The sequence below is a fragment of the Podarcis tiliguerta genome (genome assembly GCF_965153285.1).
Source record: "Podarcis tiliguerta genome assembly, chromosome: 4".
In the NCBI taxonomy this organism is placed as follows: domain Eukaryota; kingdom Metazoa; phylum Chordata; class Lepidosauria; order Squamata; family Lacertidae; genus Podarcis; species Podarcis tiliguerta.
Genome location: NC_139537.1, coordinates 31,806,445 through 31,827,300, shown reverse-complemented (window position 1 = coordinate 31,827,300; position 20,856 = coordinate 31,806,445). Strand labels below are relative to the sequence as shown.

Here is a 20,856-nt window from a genome sequence, read left to right as displayed (position 1 = left end):
AAATTTGATTTTGTTAAAAGTATTTCCAAATAAAGATTCCAGATGATTATTTTCATTAATAGTACAGTGGTATCTTGGTTCTCGAACTCAATCCGTTCTGGAAGTCCGTTCGACTTCTAAAACGTTCCCAAACAAGATGTGGCTTATGATTGACTGATTGGCCCCGGAAACAATGCTGACAGACAAAACAGACATTCGGCTTGCAGAAAATGTTCGCAAACTGGAACACTTACTTCTGAATTTGTGGCGTTTGGGAGCTGATTTGTTCGTCAACTAAGCCGTTTGGGAATCAAGGTACCATTGTAGATAACTTGCTTTGCAAAGGAAACTCCTAGTACCAAAAAATAACACCCACCCAAAGAGTTAGAGCTTGGACTACTGTTGTGCAGTTTACTTTTAGTGCTTTCCACTGCATGTAGTGTGCATTTGAATTGCTTGGGTCTCCTCACTTTGACCACAATTACAACTGCCCTTGCTAGTATGTTTCCAGAAAGCATTTGTGAGGCCATTAGCTTCAGATTACATTTCAGTTAAAGAAGCAAAAGGCAGAGAGATTTTTACTTAAACATTCCCAGAGAATTTCCTCCCATAAAAGGTCTGCACTTATAAATTTGCCTAACACAGCCTGAAGATTGACATTAAACAGGAGTAGTTAGTTAGACTTTCAAACCACATATTTTGGGCTGTATTCAACTAACTCATTGTGCTAGCAGAAGCCAGTACAATTTTCACTTTCCCCTCAATCTCCCTCCCAAATCTGTTGCAAAGGGTTGGGAGAATCTCCAGAAATAGCACTTGGGTGGGTGGGAGGAGGATCGGGGACATTGTTTCAAGCAGACATCCTTGCACTTGAAGAACAATAATCTTACTGCTATACTTAATACAGGTCTCTGTCTCCACTTGTGCACTGTGCATGAATACCAGGGGAAACCCTCACTTTTCTGCTGTGTTTTGCATTCCTCTGTAGTAATTTATAATTGATATTGGCCTGGTTTGCACATAATGGTAAGCCATTATTTGTTTAACGAAAGTGTGGATTTTTTGAACACCTAATCCCAGCACAACAGATTAACGGGCGAATGTGAAGCCATTGGTATGTTGTTGCTTTATGAACCATGGTTTGTTTTAAATTTTTAAAAAGGAGCCAGGATTTGATGTTATGTTCAAACCCAACACCTTTGTTTAGCCATGGCAACCCCACCACAAGATGCTTGTCAAGCTACAGAGGCATGAGGCAAGAACAGATGGAAAAGAAACCAAGCTTTGGAGAAACAAATCCTGCATTGCAGGGGGTTGGGTTGGATTGGGGTGCCTTCCAACTCTACAATTCTATGAATTCATGGCTTGTTTGCTTATCTGTGAGATGACTCAACAATTCCATGGCATTCCTCAGTACCATGAAAAATATCCAATTTAGCCACACCACTGCAGAAATCACTTAGACGTTACCTGCACATGTTGTCCCATAACTTTCTTTCTAGGAAGGCCGGAGACCACAGTAGTAGTAAAGCAGCTCAGAGTCTGGGACACCTGCCCAGCTGTGCCACTAGAAGCCTTCATAGGTACCATGGCACCTTCGGGCATGTTATGTACTGAGTTGAATAGGATCCAGAAGGCAGCAGTCTGATTAGTCCTAGAACAATAGGGTTCAGAATGCAGCAGTATGATTGGTCTACAGGAGCCACCCAATCCAGCTCCAGGTAGTAGTGAATCCGCAACCTGATTGGCCTACAGGTGAATCCCGGAATTAGCCAATCACATGGGGCCCATTGTGTAAATAATGTATATAAAGCAGACATTCTGGGGGAACTTCCATTCCTCCTCACCACTATGAGCTTTATTCAGCTCATGAAATCCACTCTCGACTCCAAGTATATTTCAGGGCATCAGACTGGCAACACTTGGTCTACTGAGAGGGCTCGCAATTGAAATATGTGGTACGTTGAAACAATAGCCCCTGGCATAAATTCCTTCAAGGTGTCAATTTATAGGAATGCTGTTCCCAGGGGGTGAAAGCAGCAGAACTTGCCCTAGAGCTGAGATGTGTCTTTGAGCCCTTTTGTTAATCTGCTAATCTACTGCTGATTTCTGGTTTTTTTGTTTAGGTTTCTAGGATGCATGTCTCAGTTTCCTTAAAGAACTCTCTGAGAATGACTCAGCTTTCCTTGCCAAGGCAGGAGGATAACTTAGGATAGGGAGAAGATGTCTTCCTCCTTGGAAAGTGCTGTTATTCCACCTCTTCTGTCCCACAGGCAGGACCTTCCCTGAGCTGAATGGCTTCCTGCCTTCAAAGGGAGAAAAACTCTTAACAAGATAAAGAGGCACAGCTAAAGCAGCAACATGGTTGGCACAAAATCATCTCTCACTGTATTATTTCAAACCTTTAACAATCTCAAGTTTTCCATAACAGGTGAAACCGTTATACTACAGAGCTGGCATGTTATAAAATAAATCATTCTACCCCAAACATTTTTTTAATTAAAAAAACAACCCTTTAACATTAGTTTTTCTAAAAGGATTTCTTTTGAGCGGCAAATTTTGTAATATGATCCACCATTCCTCCACTTCGGCAAAAATTCACAACATTTTCTAATAAATATTTCCTCCCTCGGCATGGGGAAACAGGAAGCTATAGGAGTGTTAGTGTCTTATTTTACAGTTTATATTCTGCCTACAGTACAATGCCCATCACTCGAGTCAGGGTGTGTGGGGTTTGTGGGGGGTGGGGGTTTCTATACATACATAGCACCAAGATATACCTTCAGATTAGAAGGGCTCCAGAATATAAAGGAGTCTTTATTCCATAAGGCACCAAGGATACTGGCTTGACCTATTTCACATCATGCGTGTTATAGAGAAGGCCAAAGTCCGATACTTTAGTAGTCCCTTGACTGAACGAGGGAAGAAAAGAAACATTGCCAGGTGACCATCAAATGCTTCCCACATCTGGCTGCTTGTGGTCTGAATGGCTACTAAGATGAAAGCAGGGTGCAGGTAAAGGTTAAGTTCCTAATTTCAATAGGGGTATCCATGGTGGTAACTTTCATGATGGCGGTAATCATCTTGGTAGCCTTCCTGGTACCCTTGGTGATAACCATGGTATCCATACCCGGCGTATTCGTCTTCTGGGCACCGCATGCCAAGAGACTGCTGGATGGCCATCTCCTGCCGCCGAAGTTGCATAGAGTCAATCAAATCGTACACAATCACCATGGACCACATTGGGGAAGGGTACCAAGATTTGACGTTCCCGTCTTTTCCAACCAGAAGCATAGAGAAATATTCGGGGCTGATCTGGAAATAATTGCGGATATCTTTCACCAAATGAGCAGGGAGCTCTTCCCTGTCCACGCTGGAGCTCCCTAGGAGGAGACAGAGATGGGGAATTTTGTCAGCATCTCATGACACACAGACAAGTCATTCTTAAAAGCAAAATATGTATTCAAGCGTACTATATATGAAGCTGAAGTAGAACAGGCTGGAGGCGTGATGGTGGTTGAGATGACTCTGGGCAGCCAAGTGGACATCATTTCCTGCCCACAGCAATAAAAAGCAAGATGCCTTTTTTTTTGGAAAATAGTCAGGTTTCCGTGACACATTAACCTCACTGTGGACTGAAAGTGTATCCACTAGGATCTCGTTTCCTCAGTGCTCAAATTCTTTGGCTTTCCAGTGCCCTTTGGAAGCAAACGGGGCTCCATTTCTATTCTTGGATATCTGTGGGATGCAGGTTAATAAGGGGAACGTGTGTTTTTGGTTTAAAAGGGAGTGCCATTGAGCTCCTCTAGTTCAGTTGAATTACTCGTGTTTATGTAACTGAGTTTTTCCAACTGGGAGAGAATTGTGCCAGCTTGTGGTATCTCATTCCTGCCCCCCCTACCCCTTTCACCAGATGTACTGCCCTGAATTATTTTCTCCTTATATTGAATTATAGCATGAAAGACTTGGGGAAGTACAGTGGTACCTCAGGTTAAGTACTTAATTCATTCCGGAGGTCCGTACTTAACCTGAAACTGTTCTTAACCTGAAGCACCACTTTAGCTAATGGGGCCTCCTGTTGCAGCCACGCTGCCAGAGCACGATTTCTGTTCTCATCCTGAAGCAAAATTCTTAACCTGAAGCACTATTTCTGGGTTAGCGGAGTCTGTACCTGAAGCATATGTAACCTGAAGCATATGTAACCTGAGGTACCACTGTACGATAATTTTGTATCTTGCCCATTTTTTCAGTTGTTACATATTGTTAATCTAGCTGGTAACTTTAAATATACAGTGTCTGTGTGTGAGAGAGAGTGTGTGTATGCTTCTCCAGAGGTTTTGAGGTGTTATGTTTGAAGAGGAAATATCAACCTACGCAGAAGTCATGGGGGCCCTGCCTCGCCATCCCTATGCATGCTTTGACCACACTAGCTCCTAATCACATTGAGTCTTCTACTCATGTTAAACCGAATGCAGCCAGAAGCCCTCTTCAGTTCTTCCTGGCTCAACATAGGAAGGTCAGGGACCAAGCAAGTGGGATAGGGACTTTGGCAGCAAGGTCAGTATACACAGTGTGCCCTATTTCCTGTTTGGGCATAATGCCTGAAGAAGACTACAGCTGAGGAAGGCTGTTTGTTTTTTGTCCTCCTGGCTTCAGGAAACTCACAAGGCAACTTAATAATAATAATGTTGGAGAAATACAGAACATAATAAATTAAGTTTAAACAAGCACTGTAGGGGCATGCTTTTCATACGTCTGTTTGCCCACTAAAACAAACTAGGGCCATGGGAAGTTCCACAGTGGGAAGTTCCTTAAATCAATTTCTCAAGTGTTGTTACTGGGATACAGCATGTTCCAGGATTTGCGCGAGATAGGACTGTGCTGTAGCTTCATGTGTGACTCTCATTCACGTTCTATGACCTTTCTTGCAGCCACAACTCAAGACCCATTTGAGAACAACTTCTGAAAATAAACTTACAATAATATGCATTCTAGTTTTTAAAATAATAATAATAATAATTGTGATACATCATACAGGTATATGGCTCAGAATGATAGGCACACACAGAGCTGTCTTACAAACTCAAAATAATTTCTCACCATTGATTGGATACAATTCCAGCATTCCTCCAATATCTTCTCCCACACCTAACAGCTTGAGGACAGTTATGTGACGCAGACCTGTTAAAACAAGAAGGGTGTCAAAGACTGATGCCAGCTTTTTCTACTAAGTGAAAGGCAAACATTAATGTACTGCAAAATTCTCAGATGTACACCCACCCACATTTCTATAAGCTCAAAATACAGGAGGCTGGTATGCAGTTTCTTTAGGAACATTGCATAGATTTGCCCAATTCTATGGATGGAAGATGCTCTTTGCTAATGGTTTTAGAAGGCTACAGAGGAACCATGATCAGGCTAAAATTGTGGGGAGGTTATAGATTTCCTCCTACCTTCCCCACTCCCAATAATTTGAGCACAGATTCTAAACTTAAAAACTGTTATTTTACAGCAATCAAGGAAGGTACTAAAGAATCACTTGATTCAAGCAGTCCACAAGGATTTGAGGAGGCTCATTCCCTGCTATGTCTTGGCGAAACAGATGTTGGAGGCTAGCCTGATGTCTGCTTTGGACTACAACCACCATCAGCCCCAAAACATCTGGAGGACACCAGGTTGGCAAAGGCTCTTATAGGCAATGAAATGCTGAATGCCAATGAATTAGGTCTGTGATTGTATGCCCAGTTCTCATGCACTATGCATGTGGAAGCTGCCAACCACTTCTACTTGATCACATAGACAATCTCTCCATGCCAGCACTAGACATTTTTGCTGGCATGCAAAGCTCTTCAAATGATCAGACTGGTACATGTTCCAAACCTTGCACAGAGTGCACACAAGCAATTTTTGGCAGCTGCCACATCCAGGCTGCCATGGGTAAAATTGCTCTTAGATGCACCCCCCTCATACTATACATCCCATGAAAATAACAGGATTGCTGTAGCAAATGGTACTATCCAAATGCATAGGGTTGTGAGTAGTTAATAAGCTAAATCTGGCCCATGTGCTTGAAGGTCCTCATGCTGGTGCAAAGGATTTCAAAAACAAACAAAACCAAGAGTAGTTAATAGCTTGAAAGCAAGCATATGGAGACTTACCAAAATTGCAGGCTTGCCCTGTAAGGGCTGCAAGCTGCTGTGAATATGCCCAGTCTTCATCGTTGGCAGCAGATATCACTAGCAACCTTCTCCTCCATCGGAATCTGGAATGAGAATAGGTGGAGAAAATCTATTCACAAAGATTATTCCAACTGAATTTAGTCCTGATGGTTCTAGCGGGAATCAGATTTAAGTTGTGTGGGTCAAACAGACTGCAAACATGAGGAAGCAATTGTGCTCAGATGTCTTTGAAATGCCATTTTAGGTTTCAGGTTATTCGGTTGTGCTGTCAAAATTTCAAGTTTTTTTTCCTAGGCAGGCAGAACTAATGTAAATGAAATACTTTTTCCATTTGAGCTTCCCCACACCTCTCCTTTGAAGATCACCTTCTATTGCTTTATTCACGAAAGTGAATGAGTGTGGGTTATTTTGTACATTAAAAAACAGAAGAGCCAAAGCTAACTATATAGAGAGAAATGTACAGAGTAACATGTGCCGTTTCAAAGCAGGAAATGGTATCTTAAACAGCTACAGATGTTGTCTTACAGATGGAACCTCTGCGCTCCTGTTTATACCTACCTGTTTATATCTTCCTGACCTTTCCCTTCTTTAACAGTATGTGTGCTCCCTCTCCTTCCTCCCCCAATTCATTAAACCTGACAATCCCTTAGTCATTTTATTAGTTGTTACCACATAGTCCTATGCATGGTTAGGTAAAGATAAAGGGACCCCTGACCATTAGGTCCAGTCGTGGCCGACTCTGGGGTTGTGGCGCTCATCTCGCTTTATTGGCCGAGGGAGCTGGGGTACAGCTTCCGGGTCACGTGGCCAGCATGACTAAGCTGCTTCTGGCGAACCAGAGCAGTGCACGGAAACGCCGTTTACCTTCCCGCCAGAGTGGTACCTATTTATCTACTTGCACTTTGACATGCTTTTGAACTGCTAGGTTGGCAGGAGCAGGGACCGAGCAACGGGAGCTCACGCATCGCGGGGATTCAAACCGCCGACCTTCTGATCAGCAAGTCCTGGGCTCTGTGGTTTAATCCCACCGAAATCAATGGTACGTGCTCCCAAGCATGTGTGTTTAGAACTGGAGTCTGAGACTGGGTTCTCTAACTTGAGACAAATTAGGAGCCTGCCTCTCTGAAGCTGGAGGGTTTTCTCTCCCCCCCCCCCACCACCGGTTGTTCAATTTGCTGGGACTTGACATGCAAATTAAGAACAATCAACATCATTATTTTGAATGCTTTTCCCAGAGAAGCAATGGCTGAGAAATTATGCTGCTGCCTGCTGTTTCATTCAGGGGGAGAGGTAATTATAGAAAACAAATTAGTACTGCCAACGCTCATAGAAAATGAGAGGTCTCTCTCCATTACAATCAGTGAATGCCCATTTTGTAGGGGTGGAGGTGAGGATAATAAACATGATGTTTGGAGATATTTCCATTTATAAATGTTCTTATAAGTGGTTATTTCTAAATGTACTTCCCTCACTCTGTGCTCAATTTTAATTATTAGGTATCTAACTTTAATTACTAGATATTTAATTGCAAACAAAATTGTGCGGTTTCCCATTGGCAGTAATGTAGGGTTGTATTCAATTCTAGTCTTACTATGAATAAACCTACTGAAGTGAATGAAGGTCTATTAATTAGGTCTATTAATTGCAGTGGATATTCGTTGGAAACAATAAACAGGTCTGAACTCAACCACCTCTCTGTTTTGGAACTAACTACTACGAAGATTATTGTGAGTTTTTGACCAGAGTAATCAGTTAATGGAAAATACATGTTCAACAAGTGCTTAATATTAAACCAATTTGCATTATTAAAGAGCTCTGGCATAGCCACAGGTGGGCTTTAGGAAATACCTGGACAAAAAGTTTTCCAGGGACTGTTTCTTGTCATCTTTGCAGGTAATGCCGTCACGTTTCTGCTTTTCCATATCTTTGAGACGTGATTGGAAGGTGTCAATCAAATCAAAAACAGACTTCATTGCTATGGGCACTTCATAGTATTGCTGTAAAAGGAAACATTGAGAAATGGTTTGATGGCAAACAAATCTCTTAACATCTGCTTTCCCATTGAAAGTTAATGGCCAATGTCATTATACTGTCAGCTTCATTCTTCTTGACAGATTAATACTGATGGGTCTCAGGCATGGTTGAAAGCACGTGAACGAAGCAGGTCTGGTTCTGGTTGGGGAATTCTGTGTCTGCCATTTTGAGTTCCATGATTAAATAAAGGTTGAGTATAAATTAAATATCATATGTAAATAAAGTCATGTTCATGCTACTGAAGATTTTTTATAGTGAGTGCCTTCTGTCACTTTGCAGGATCATTCTGTAGTAGGAGCTGAATGCCATGAAGGAATGGATGAATCTGTCAGTTTTGGTTTCTCGTTCATCCAATCTTTAATTCAATTCTCCACATTTCTGTAGCAACTTGCATTTTAGAAAATCTTCATGAAATTCCTCAGCATTTTAGTGTTAATTTCTCCATATATATATATATATATATATATTTGTATCCAGTTTTGACTGCATTTTTGCAAGCATTTCATGATAATATAATGCACTATTGTATGTTATTTTCCCTAATTTATGCATTTTTGTGCAGACTTTCTCCAAATATATGCACTTTTGTAAACATGTTTTGGTTGAGGAACTGCATTACAATATTCGGAGAAGTGCAGATTTTGAAGGATTATTATGTTGGGCTTTTATATTGGTTCAATAAGTGTGAATTAGGTAGTTTCTCATTAAAATGCAACCAAAATCAAATTATTCCTCCATTCCTAATGCCACGACCTGTAAGCATACAAGTGAGCATTTTCCCACCAAAATCCCTGGTTCCTACCATCTGGATTTGGGTTCCATGATTCCTACCATCTTCAACTTCTTTTGCCTCTTCAGGTACTAGCACAGTTTTTTGCCCCACTCTATCCTGATTCATCCTCACTCATGCATCTCTCCTGCCCCAGGCTAATATACTTCTCCCTACCTTGGCCCTCATATCAGTGTCAGTTAGCACCATGAAGAAGTCATTGTATGTCATTCCATATTCTCTCCTCAGCTCATTGATGAGACGCTGGTCCACGAGGTCTTCATCCTCTATCGCTTTCATGGGCTTCTCATTGTCTTTAAAGGAAAACAACATGGAGATAAGTGCCAAACAAGCCTAAATTCACTTTTGAACAGCAAGGAAGAAGGGGGAAAGTTCTTCTGTTCACCTTCTGTTCAGACGTACCCACCAAAAAGATTTAGTCTTTTCGACGGGGAAGTGAGTGAAGTTTTAAAAAACATTACTTCTTCCTAAACAAGCATTTTGAGCACCATTCATATATGAAGCTGCTAATGCAAAACAGCCCAAATAATAGAAGGGAGACCAGTGAGAACCTTGACACCATCAACCCAGAGACATAATGTTAGATACTTAGGTTGCAGCCCTGTACCCATTATCCTGGGGTTAGGTGTCACTGAACTCAATTGATCTTATTTCTGAATTGATTTGTATAGAATTGTGCTGTTCGTCAGTGCAAAATTTACATCAGTCAAGGGTGTACAATGTGTTTACTTCCTTAAGGTTTTGGTTTATTTAGGGTGTGTAAGACTATGAAGGCTGGACTACACAAATCACTTTTATAAGGCTTCTGTACAATATGCAAGTTAATACCACAAGATGAAACCAAACAGAGTAGGTCAAAAAGCCAACCAGAAATGCCATGGGGGGGGGGGAGAGAAAGAACTGGTGAGAGATTTCATGGGATGGGGGTGCTAAATTCCAGGATCTATTTTAAACTCCTGTTGTTCCCTATTCAAAGTTGGTATTTCTACACTTTAAACTAATTGAGGCCAAGTATGCTTGTTTGTTTATGTTTACACAGCAATGCAGGTCTTGCCCATGAATAAGATAGCAAAAACTTTTTATCTGTATAAAGCATCCTCATCATTCATTCTTTCTCAGACCCTGGCAGCCTGAAAAAAGAACTCCAGTGGTGTAATTCTCCCCTGCAAAGAGGAACACCCAAAGAGCAGCCCAAATCCAATACTTGGAACCATTAGGAAATCAGTGTGCATTGAAACATTATGATTACGAAGAAAGGCTGCATCTGTAACAACCTACATGAATGCAATTTCAAAAGCATTCAACGGTAGCCCAAATCTGCTTTTACAGCTAAATATCAATTTCTGCACTATTTCATGCACTCCTCTGTAAACAGGAACACTTAAGAGCACGTGAATCTTTAGGTTACCATCTAAACTATTCAGATAAATGAGGTTATACTGCAATTAAACTATCAAACTTTCCAAGGACTCATGACAAATGAACTTTGCCTCAATTTGAATTTTATTAGTTTATTGTTATTGTTGTATTGGTTTCATACAAAACCAATCCAACATGTCTAAGTTTTAACTTTATGAAATTGTCATTGTTTCACAGCAAGAATGTAAGGTTCACTGAATGACAAGTGTGAACACAAGGACAAAGGTCAATTGCTTCTTTTTTTTAACACTAGCCAGTCAGGTTTGTGTGTGTTAGATAATATGAGCCTATAACCAAAGACCTGCAAAATAAACTGGACACTGAGCATATGAGCAGAATCAAAAGCCCTATTTAGGTGTTCATCTTTATTCTGTCCATGGGTCACACATGCCAGCCCCTTCCTTAACTGAGAGTGGGAAGGTCTGAAGGGGATTGTAAGCACATTCTTCTGAATGGGCTTACGGTCCTCCCTGTAACTGGGAACCTACATCACAGAGGGCTCTTGGTCACAGGAAAGCCAAATGCCATGTTTAGCTGAGTGCATCTTCAGAACTTTCTACTCATGACAAGGTCACATGTGGAGGAGGCCATGTGGACACTCTAGGGATAAGTAAACACCTGAAAGGGGCTAGGATACAAAGATCTGGAGACAGGAGATGTTCCTAGTCTTGAACCAAATGACTTCCTGCCTTATGGCATGGCCAGGTCACAATTCTCAGCTTTCTGCTGTTTCATTGACTTGATAGACCAGCGCAGTGATGCTCCAATTATTTGAACTTTTTGCCATGGAAAACCAAACGGGGGAAATACCAACTATGCAAATACAAAGGGTGGGAGAGGGAAGAACCATATTACCACAAAGGGACTCTCAGGGTTTTTGATTTCTTTTTTTAAAAAAACAACAACACACTTGTTCCATGCCTCTATTGCCCAGAAAGAAATTAAAGGAAAGGATTTTCAACCTAGCTGGAAGTGGTCAATCTTCATGCGGCTGTTGTTCACGGTGCCAGAGATGGTGATCACTGAGATTTTTCTAGTTGCCATTTTGCAAAAGCTCTCCAGATACTCATCTCTCTGTTGCACATACATGGTGCTGTCAATCTTGGGAGTTGTGATCAGCTAGGAAGATGACAGAGAACAGAAGGTTTAGGTTGTTGGTTTTTGAACCGTGTTAGTACCAGAAGTCATACATAGATAATACTCCCAGGGTTTTCACAACAACTCGTAGACAATGGGCTGTATATAATGCTAGCCCTACTCAGAGTAGACCAAATAATGAGCCTAGGTTGGTCCTTAATTCCAATGGGCCTCCTCTGAGTAGGACTAGCACTGGATGCAGCCCTGAGGCCTGGCCTACATAATATATTTGCCAGAGGGATCTGCTTCTATCCTCCCATCTAGAATGTTTAATGCAAGTCTCAGCTCACCATATGAGTCAGAGCTAATTACATATGCTTTTATCCAAAGCTGCACTTATGCATGTGTGTGGCCATACCCTCCCCAGCAAAAAAGTCCCCCCAAAACACTCTAGAGCAGAGGTTTTCAACCTTTTTGGGCCCACGGCTCCCTTGACCAACTACATTCTTTCTGCGGCACCCCTGTGGGCTCAGGAACCCAGTTATGTCACCCCTTGCCTGCAGAGCTGGCAGCCCCTCACCCCTTTTCTAACACCCTCCCTTGTGGAGTGTTCCCTCAGCCTCCTCTCCCCTCTCCTTGAGAGTCCTCTGGGCAGCCAGAACTGCTTCCATTGGTCTCCGAGCTGCCCCCCCCCCCGCCCCAAAGAGAGGGGCCTCCTTACACTGCTCCACAGGGGCCTGGGTAGCACCCCCTGGCCAGCCCCAGAGGCATTATTTGCCTGAGGAGCTTGTAGCCAGGGCTGCCGCAACGAACAGCTGTGCAAGCCTTTGGGAGGCAGAGATGTGAGAGGGCATCAGAGGAGGGAGAGAAGGAAAGAGGGACAGAGGCCAGTGTTGCCAGTGGCACCCCTGGCCATCATCAAGGCACCCGAGGGTTGAAAACCACTGCTCTAGAGTGTCCCCTGACCCCTCAAGGCCAGTTTTCTGGGGGGAAGTGCCCTCCACCGTCTGCACAGTAGAATATTTGGCTCCAAGCCAGAGGGAGTTTTTCTGCCCCTGCCGCATGTCAGTGATGGCTTCCAAAAGGGATGACAAAATTCACTATGCTGATCACCTAGCAAATGCAATGCCTACCCCAGCCCCCAGATTTCCTATGTAAAACAATTAAACAATGCCTTAAGCGTGTTGCAAATAAGTTTAGGGTGTGTTATACGTGACTGTTCAAGTACACAGCAGGGAGGGGGGGAGGTATTTCAGGAAACTATTAACTGAGGTAAACACTGACAACATATGTCACAATCGCCTGCCTGCTACCAAGCCACATTCAGGGTTGGTGTATTGATTTACAAAGCCCTGAACAACTTGGGTTCAGGATACCTCAGAGATCATTTTCTGTGTTGGTGCGGCTCGTTTGACAACAAGAAACCAAACCTTGTGTCATTAGCTCCATCCTGTGGAACTCCCTGCCCATAGAGATTCAGCAGGCACCTTCTGTGCCAACTTTTAAAGGCCTGCTGAAAACTTCCTGTACCACTGGGTATGCAGGCAATTCAGAGTACACCCCCGCACAGTGATCTAATGTTGACTGTTTTTAATTTGTTTTGCTTTTAAATTACTTTTAACTTTTTCTGGTTATATTGTTTGGTTTTATGTTGTAAACCGCTGTGATATAACTTTATGTTGCAGCAGTATGTAAACTTTTTTATATATAAAGAAAGAAAATTAGCTTTTTGCATTATGTGGCAACTTACTGCAGGCCAGAAATTCCAGGGGGAAATAACCACTGCTTAACCTTTGAGAAACACCACAGTCTCCTCACTGGGAACACCCTTGCTTGTGTGCTTGTGCTAAGCCAGTTCGATATGGTAATACACTATCAACCTTTTGCAACTGGAACTTTAGATAAAAGTGGTGGCTGGTTTTAATTTCTCACCCGGCAGCAAACCAATGGTGTTTGCCTTTTATTTACATAGGACTGGATCAGATTGTAGTGCACTGCCAGAAACTTGGCTGTTGATTGGGAACACACTCAGGCATGAGGACTCGCAGGCCAGGATCTGAGTAATGCCTGAGGGGTCTATTTAATTATCATTCCTAAAGGCTCTCTAAGCAATTGCACCATGGTCAGGCAAAGGTCAGTATCCAGAAGGCAGCCAATAGCACAGAACATGGAAATGGACTTGAACGGACAAGAACAGAAGAAACAAACCAAACAGGGTTTGGGCAGCTAAAGATGAGTCAAGGATTACCTTGATTACAGCCAACAAAGGCCAGAGGCCATTTTGTGACAACACCGCCTTAAAATTCCTGAACTTTCATAGTTTCCTTGAACTCCTAGAGGTATGAAGTGGAAGCTTGTGCTTCCAGGCTTGAAGTCGCCAAATTCAAGCCTCAGAACTGCCATTGCTTCATACACACACAGCCCTTAGCAAGAAATCCAATATAATGGGTCAGATCCAGACTTAGTTATATTGAAGTACAGATCCATTAATAATAATTTATTATTTATACCCCACCCATCTGGCTGGGTTTCAGTGCCATGATTATCTTAAGTCCCATTGATTTCAATATATCTATGACTAAAGTCTGATCCAACCCAACAATTATTTACATTTATACGCTATCTCCCCTCCAGGCAGGAGCGGTCAGGAAGTGTGGGGGCTGTCCTGCCATGGACTTAGCCTCCTAGTGCCATTTTGCCGCTTCATACGAAGACAATGTGGATGCAGAGTAGCAGTGAGGTCTGGGTGGTGCACATGCAATCTGGTAGCAGCACCAGATTGTTTCTGCTAGTGCACCCACACCACCCCAAGCTTGCTACTGCCCTACAGTACACTATACCATCTTGATAAGTGGTGCTGGGAGATCAGGTCTGCAGTCCACCCTGCCTTGCTTCAAGTTGGGTAGTCTCTCATTACAACACAAACAAAATTGTATTTCTCTCCAGTTCCTACCTCAAGTGTGATAGCAGGAGATTATTTGTTGCTTACACCTACCACGTTTTTTGTTTTGTTTTTTTAAAAAGGCTAAATACTGCAACTGAAGACCCCGATTTTAGACCAGGGCCACAGCATTGGGAGAGTTAAGCTTTCCCCCCCTGTTGCTCCCCGCTCCATAGTAATCCCAATTTCTCCTACTCACATTGAGCAGCTATTTTGTAAGCAAATACTTGTATATTTCACTCTTTTAAAAAAATGTGGGGAGGCCTGTTCATGCAGGGGGTTAATTTTAGTATATGTTATACATGCAGACTGGCTGCATCCTCTGTGGGGATGAACTCAGGTTTTCAGACTGCGCTTCCACACCGCAGAGTAGCAAACAAAAGCAATGTAACCGAGCCAAAACAGATGGGCCTGAAGCAAAACCACAGACACAAACAGTAGGTGGAAGTCAGGAAGTCAAAGCCAGTGATAAGTCTAGATTTCAGAGTTGGCTCTTGCTTCCTTTTCTTTAACAGGACCTTGAATGTCTCCATACCATTAAAAAGTTTATCTTGCAGATTTCTACCAATCTGGCTGCTGTTGACGGCACAGGAGCAGGCCAAGACATAGCAAACAGACCAAGACATTATGTCCTGGTCAGTTGGCATCTCTTCGCTGCTTTGATCAAGGGCTTTCCCTAAATCTAAACAACCATAACCTGCTAAGTATTAGGACTTCACTATGAAGGTCAAACTATGAAGATTAGGTTCCATTTTCTAATCTGCTACACTTTGAAAAGAAAGATTGATTGCTTTGGTTGAAGCAATGCTAGAAAGAAAGTTGTCTGTAAATTCACAATACTTTGAAAGCACCTTTAAGGCACAAGGCTCTCTCCACCCACCACCCGCCACCCAAAACGTTGCTTGGATATTTTCATATTTAAGTGGTCTAAACAGTTTGCAAAGTAAATCAATAATAATAAAAAATGTATGGTTGGTGCTGCATTTGCAAACAAGGCTTATAGTTTAAATCCACTCACAGGTGCATGCTTCATTAAGAGGCAAATCCATGTATGGGACGATAATCAGGGCTTTCACTGGTGGAATAGACCTCAATCCCCAACACATGCTAAGAAATCATAGTCGTGGATGTACCTGATTTTGACCACCTGAACAGGGGCTCTGCTTTGCAATGTTTCTCTGTAGGCATCTTAAGAGCAATATGAGAGCATTCGTCTCATCTACTTATAGTGTCAGTGCAATCTGCTTTTTATATGCTCAGTCAGTAAAGCATGAGACTCTTAATACCAGGATTGTGGGTTCAAGCCCCATGTTGGGCAAAATATTTCTGCATTGCAGGCAGTTGGACTAAATGACCCTCGTGGTCCCTTCCAACTCTACAATTCTATATCTCTGCTTATCCCGTTAACTATCATCCTGATCTCATCTTGACCTCACCCTGTCCTGCCACTAATTTCTTTCCATAAAAGTTAAAAAGGTAAAGGTACCCCTGCCCGTACAAGCCAGTCTTGACAGACTCTAGGGTTGTGCGCCCATCTCACTCAAGAGGCCGGGGGCCAGCGCTGTCTGGAGACACTTCCGGGTCACGTGGCCAGCGTGACATCGCTGCTCTGGCGAGCCAGAGCCGCACACGGAAACGCCATTTACCTTCCCGCCAGTAAGCGGTCCCTATTTATCTACTTGCACCCGGAGGTGCTTTCGAACTGCTAGGTTGGCAGGCGCTGGGACTGAACAGCGGGAGCACACCCCGCCGCGGGGATTCGAACCACCGACCTTTCGATCGGCAAGCCCTAGGCACTAAGGCTTTAACCCACAGGGCCACCCGCGTCCCCCCATAAAAGTTAGCACCTCATTAAAGGCACACAAACACTCCTGTATGTATTCCTCATACCTGAAATGATGCTTCATCAGGGCATAACCTGCCATTGCTCTGCCGTAAACTTTGCTTTAAAATTTTTGTTGTTGTTGTACATGCTGCTTAATTCCTTTTTGCAAGCAACAGAGAAAGCTGACCTTGCACAACCCAGGTATTATTCTTATTATCATTATCACAATCAATCAACCAATTAATTAATTAAGATCTGGGAGAAGCATTCACCCTCAAAATGAAAGAACTCCAGCAGTTATTTATACCAAACAGCTAAGCAGGTTAATATAGTGGTACCTCGGGTTAAGTACTTAATTCGTTCCAGAGGTCTGTTCTTAACCTGAAACTGTTCTTAACCTGAAGCACCACTTTAGCTAATGGGGCCTCCTGCTGCCGCCGCGCCGCCAGAGCACGATTTCTGTTCTCATCCTGAAGCAAAGTTCTTAACCTGAAGCACTATTTCTGGGTTAGCGGAGTCTGTAACCTGAAGCGTATGTAACCCGAGGTACCACTGTATGCAGAAATGCAGAAGGCAAACACACTAAGGCTGCAATCCTATGCCCTTGTAGTAAATCCTATCGAACTAAGTGGAATTTACTTCTCAGCCAACATGTCCTAGGTATGTGCTGTAAAGCTGAAAACATGTACACACTTACCTGGAAGTAAGCCACATTGCATTTACTTCTCAGTAAGCATTCAAAGGAATACGGCACACACACAAAAATAAGGAACTTTGCATTACCAAAGGCTATGGGCCACACATTATATTGCATGGTTTCCTAATCATTATACTTTGTGGCAAACAAAACAAACGTTGTACACTTAAGAGATGTAATGTAGATGCTTTTTGTTTCACGGAGATTACTGTGTATGAAAAATGTGGCCTATGAAGGGTGTCTGAATTGTCACACTATGCCTTCAAGCTGAATTCCTCCTGCCAAGGAAAACATCTGAGCATATTGCTTTGTGTCCTCTGCAAAAGGATTTCAGAGAGGAGCCGGCTAATAATATGTGAAGTTATTAAATTCTGGAGATACAAAGCCACGTTGTGCTGCTTTTAAGGTTCAGAAGCTCATCACAAGCTGTTCTACTTAAGAGAAAGGCAACTCTGTGCATCTCACCAACAACTTTGTAAGGGATATGTTTGCAAATGCATTATGTTCCTGCCCAGGAAAAGTGCCAAAAAACAGTTGGCTTGATTCTGAAACCCAGAAGTTATCAACATTACTGTGAACAGATGTCAACTGGAAGAGCTATGAGTTCAAATATATATGAAAGCAGTGACAACGCAACCATGCTGAACATAGCACATCCTTCTCTGGATTTCTTTTAAGGCCTGGACTAGCAAAATACAGCTCCTACCATCTTCACCTCCCCAGTTATAGGTTTCTGGCAGCTTCTGCACATGATTGAGAAAGGTTGCATCATATGCCCTATGAGACTTATAAGGCATACATCACATTATTAGGCGGCATGCCTTTGGAATATGCCCAGGACAGACTAAAGATCATTTGGCAGGGGTGGAGAAACTGTGGCCCTCCACTCCATCATTAGTCCCATCCATCATGGGCTATGGTCAGATATGAGATAGTCCAACAACATCTGGAGAGCCATGGGTTCGTCTTCCCTGTCATGTGATGGTGATACTGAACAGTGTTTCAGGGCCACAGTCCAGCAGGGTTAATCTGTCAGGGGCCATCTGCTGACTGTGGGAGGAGTTGAAGTCAGCAGTGGGTGGGGCCGCCATCTTTCTTTCTCTTCCTCTCTCTAGTGTGGGAGGAACAGATCGCTCTTGACAGAGGTCTGAAATGACTGCTTGCAGAGGGATCCTGAAACCAGGCCAAGGGCTGCATAAATCTGGGCTGACATTGAGTCCTACCTTCCAGCAGGATTTGTCCATTTCTTTTCAACTCACTCTGGTATCACCTGCTTTCCCCTGAAAGCAGTTAGGGGCGAAGAGATGCCACCAGAGCAAGTGAAGTGTTTTAAATAAAGAAAAATGGGCACCCAAGGCTTTCAGGAGACAGAAGTGTGTGATGGTTGGCTGCTTTGGCTGCTACACATAAAGGTAGACACAGGGCCTCAGTAAGAAACTTGCAATTGTACTCAGAAGTAAGTCCTATGTAATTCAACGGGGATTCCTCCCAGGTAAGTGGGGTTAGGATTGCAGCCTAACTTGTGAACTGACCTCAAGTGATGCATGCCCATGTATAATCTACTTACCAGGAGGCGTCTTTTGCCTTCAAATAAATCCAAAAGTGTTGTCACAGTTTTCCTGGGGGGTTGCGTGAAAGGCTTGGCATTGGACTTCAGGACTCCCTCGCTGTCCGCTTTGCTTCCTTTCTTGTTTTTCTTGTTGCGCTCTTTCTCTTGCTTGTTTTTCTTTTCAGCTTTGTCCTTCTTGGCCTGTTTCTCATTTTTCTTCTCTGATCTTTCTTTCTTCTTCTTCTCAGGTTTATCTAAGCGGTCATGTTTCCTTGGATCTTTCCCTTTCTTTGGCGGGATATGTCCCGCCGGAACATTTTCCTCTAAGCGAGGAACAGCAGGCTGCCCTGAGTCGTATTTATCCTCGTATTCATTGCTCAGTATTTTCTCTTGGGCTTTCTTTTTAGGTGGTTTGCTTTTAGCAGGCTTGTGCTGGCCAGCTGTGACACTGGAACCTCGACTGTTATAGTCCTTCCGGTCTGTGCGGTTGTCTCTGTATCGTCCGGCACTTGCCCTCGTTGGATGCGCCGAGGTGGCTGTTGGGACCTCTGAATTGGTGTCATAATGAGTGGCTTTGCTGGGTCTCCTTGTGGTGGTCTGTTGCCTCTGTGTGTGGGCTGGATTCCTTTCTCTGCGATTCTCTTTCCATACAGGGGAGGAGAAACTCTCTGTCACCCGAGCGTCAGTCACCTCAGGAGCTGTGGGAAGCAAGGTGTGTGATTTTGTGGTCCAAGTTCTCTGTGTAGTAGGCACAGTCGTGGTGGTGGTGGTTGTAGGCCTGCTTGCTATTGTCATCATTCTGGTGATTGGCCTGAGAGTTGTGGGAGGAAGAGTTGGCGCCCTAGTTGGAGGGGGAGACAGTGTGGTTGTCGAAAACTTCTTCACAGTTTTAACCCGTGTTGGCTGCCCAATGCTTTTCCTTGTTTCTTCTTTCCTGGATACTGGTTGGACATGTCCACCACCTGGTGTTGCCCTAGTGACACTAGCACCATTGTTGCCTTCCTCAACAACCCGGCCCTCTGTCCCAGCAGCTTTGCATTTCTGGATGAAGCCTTTTTGCCTTATTTTCTCAATTTTCCTGATGGGACTCTGGTCAATGACTTCATAGATGGCCTCCAGCCTAACTGGATAAGGGTATCGTTCCTCTACTTGCAATGTCTTCTTTAGCAGCACCATGCCAAATTTGCCCTTCTCCAGCTTCAGAAAGTTCATGAGTTTGGAAATGAGGCTGGGATCCAAAGGTTGTTCCAGGATTTTCCCTTCCGTGGTTATCTTCCTGACTGTCCCTGCCTCTTCGCCCTCCTCATGGAACAAGACAATCTGCTGGACATGCCTTTCAGCCAGTTCACAATAGACATCATCCTTCAGAAGGCTCATCATGAGCCGGTAATAGCCATCAGAGGCATGAGGAGCAGAGATAATCCAGACTCTATTCTTCCCAGCAAAGCTAGCCAGAATGTTGGGGGAACTAGACCCAGATGGGAAACGCACTGTGCGTGATCGAAACGCAGTGGATGGCCCTTCATCCCTAACCATTTCCACCTTAGGTCTTTGTGTCAGCCGTACTTTAGTCCCACCAGTCTTCACCTGGGCACGGGAGTCATCTTCTAGCGGGGCTGCTTGTGGCCTTTTTGGTTCCAAAGAATCCCTTTTGACAAGAGGACGTTGAGGAAACCTCCCAGAAGGGCTTAAAAGTCTGTGGGACACACCAGCTCTCCTCGTCTGTGCAGCTGATTTGCTACTGCCCCTATAGGCCAGAGGCACTCTCCTAACTCCATGCCTCCCTCTGTCAGCTTGCCTCAATGGCTTTTCCATGCCACACACTAGCCACGCAGCCCACAGCACAGTTAAACTCACAACCGGTGCCCACTTCATTGTGGGATTGACTTTAAAAATAAAAGAAGATGGGGACAAGTGTTAATGATCATACTGGGTATTCATATAGACTGCAAAAACACTTTCCTTCCTGAGAAATTTTCCTAATCTTTCTTAGATGCTTTGAACTTCCTTCAACATTTCTGAGAATCAGCACCCTCCAAATTTGCCCCCCTTTTCCATTTTAGATGGAACTCCACTCTTAACATAGGCACGAATATATAGAGAACAGCATTCTCTAGTTTCTCTCTCTCAAAGAAGGGAGATTGGCCAGCTTGCGTATCGGATTAGGACGATTCGCCGCTATCTTTATGGTGTTCACACTGGAGCAATGTGGAAATTTCATTTCAAGAAGACATAGTCTTAAACAGAAACGACTGAGAGAACCAGCAATGGACAACAGGGATCTGTTCAAACATCTGCCTCAGCACATGCATCTGCCTACACATTTAATATACATATACATACACAAATGTCAGCTTGTCCCTCAA

At 43.5% G+C, this 20,856-nt stretch overlaps 1 protein-coding gene across 2 annotated transcripts in view; it reads right to left on the bottom strand.

Annotated features, from left to right (window-relative positions):
- CCDC80 (coiled-coil domain containing 80) overlaps nt 1–20,856 on the bottom strand; it is a 39,457-nt gene that overhangs the window by 17,798 nt on the left and 803 nt on the right. Inside the window, exons 2-8 of one of the 2 annotated variants that reach the window (XM_083438325.1) lie at nt 18,509–20,376; nt 11,364–11,520; nt 9,139–9,275; nt 8,007–8,155; nt 6,138–6,241; nt 5,080–5,160; nt 2,342–3,362 (exon numbers count right to left, since the gene is read on the bottom strand). In XM_083438325.1, the coding sequence (XP_083294451.1) occupies nt 3,016–3,362; nt 5,080–5,160; nt 6,138–6,241; nt 8,007–8,155; nt 9,139–9,275; nt 11,364–11,520; nt 18,509–20,365 (2,832 nt within the window). In that variant the 5' untranslated portion in view covers nt 20,366–20,376 and the 3' untranslated portion in view covers nt 2,342–3,015. Of the gene's footprint in view, nt 1–2,341; nt 3,363–5,043; nt 5,161–6,137; nt 6,242–8,006; nt 8,156–9,138; nt 9,276–11,363; nt 11,521–18,508; nt 20,377–20,856 lie in introns of those variants that run through there. The other variant, XM_083438326.1, reaches the window with a different exon arrangement.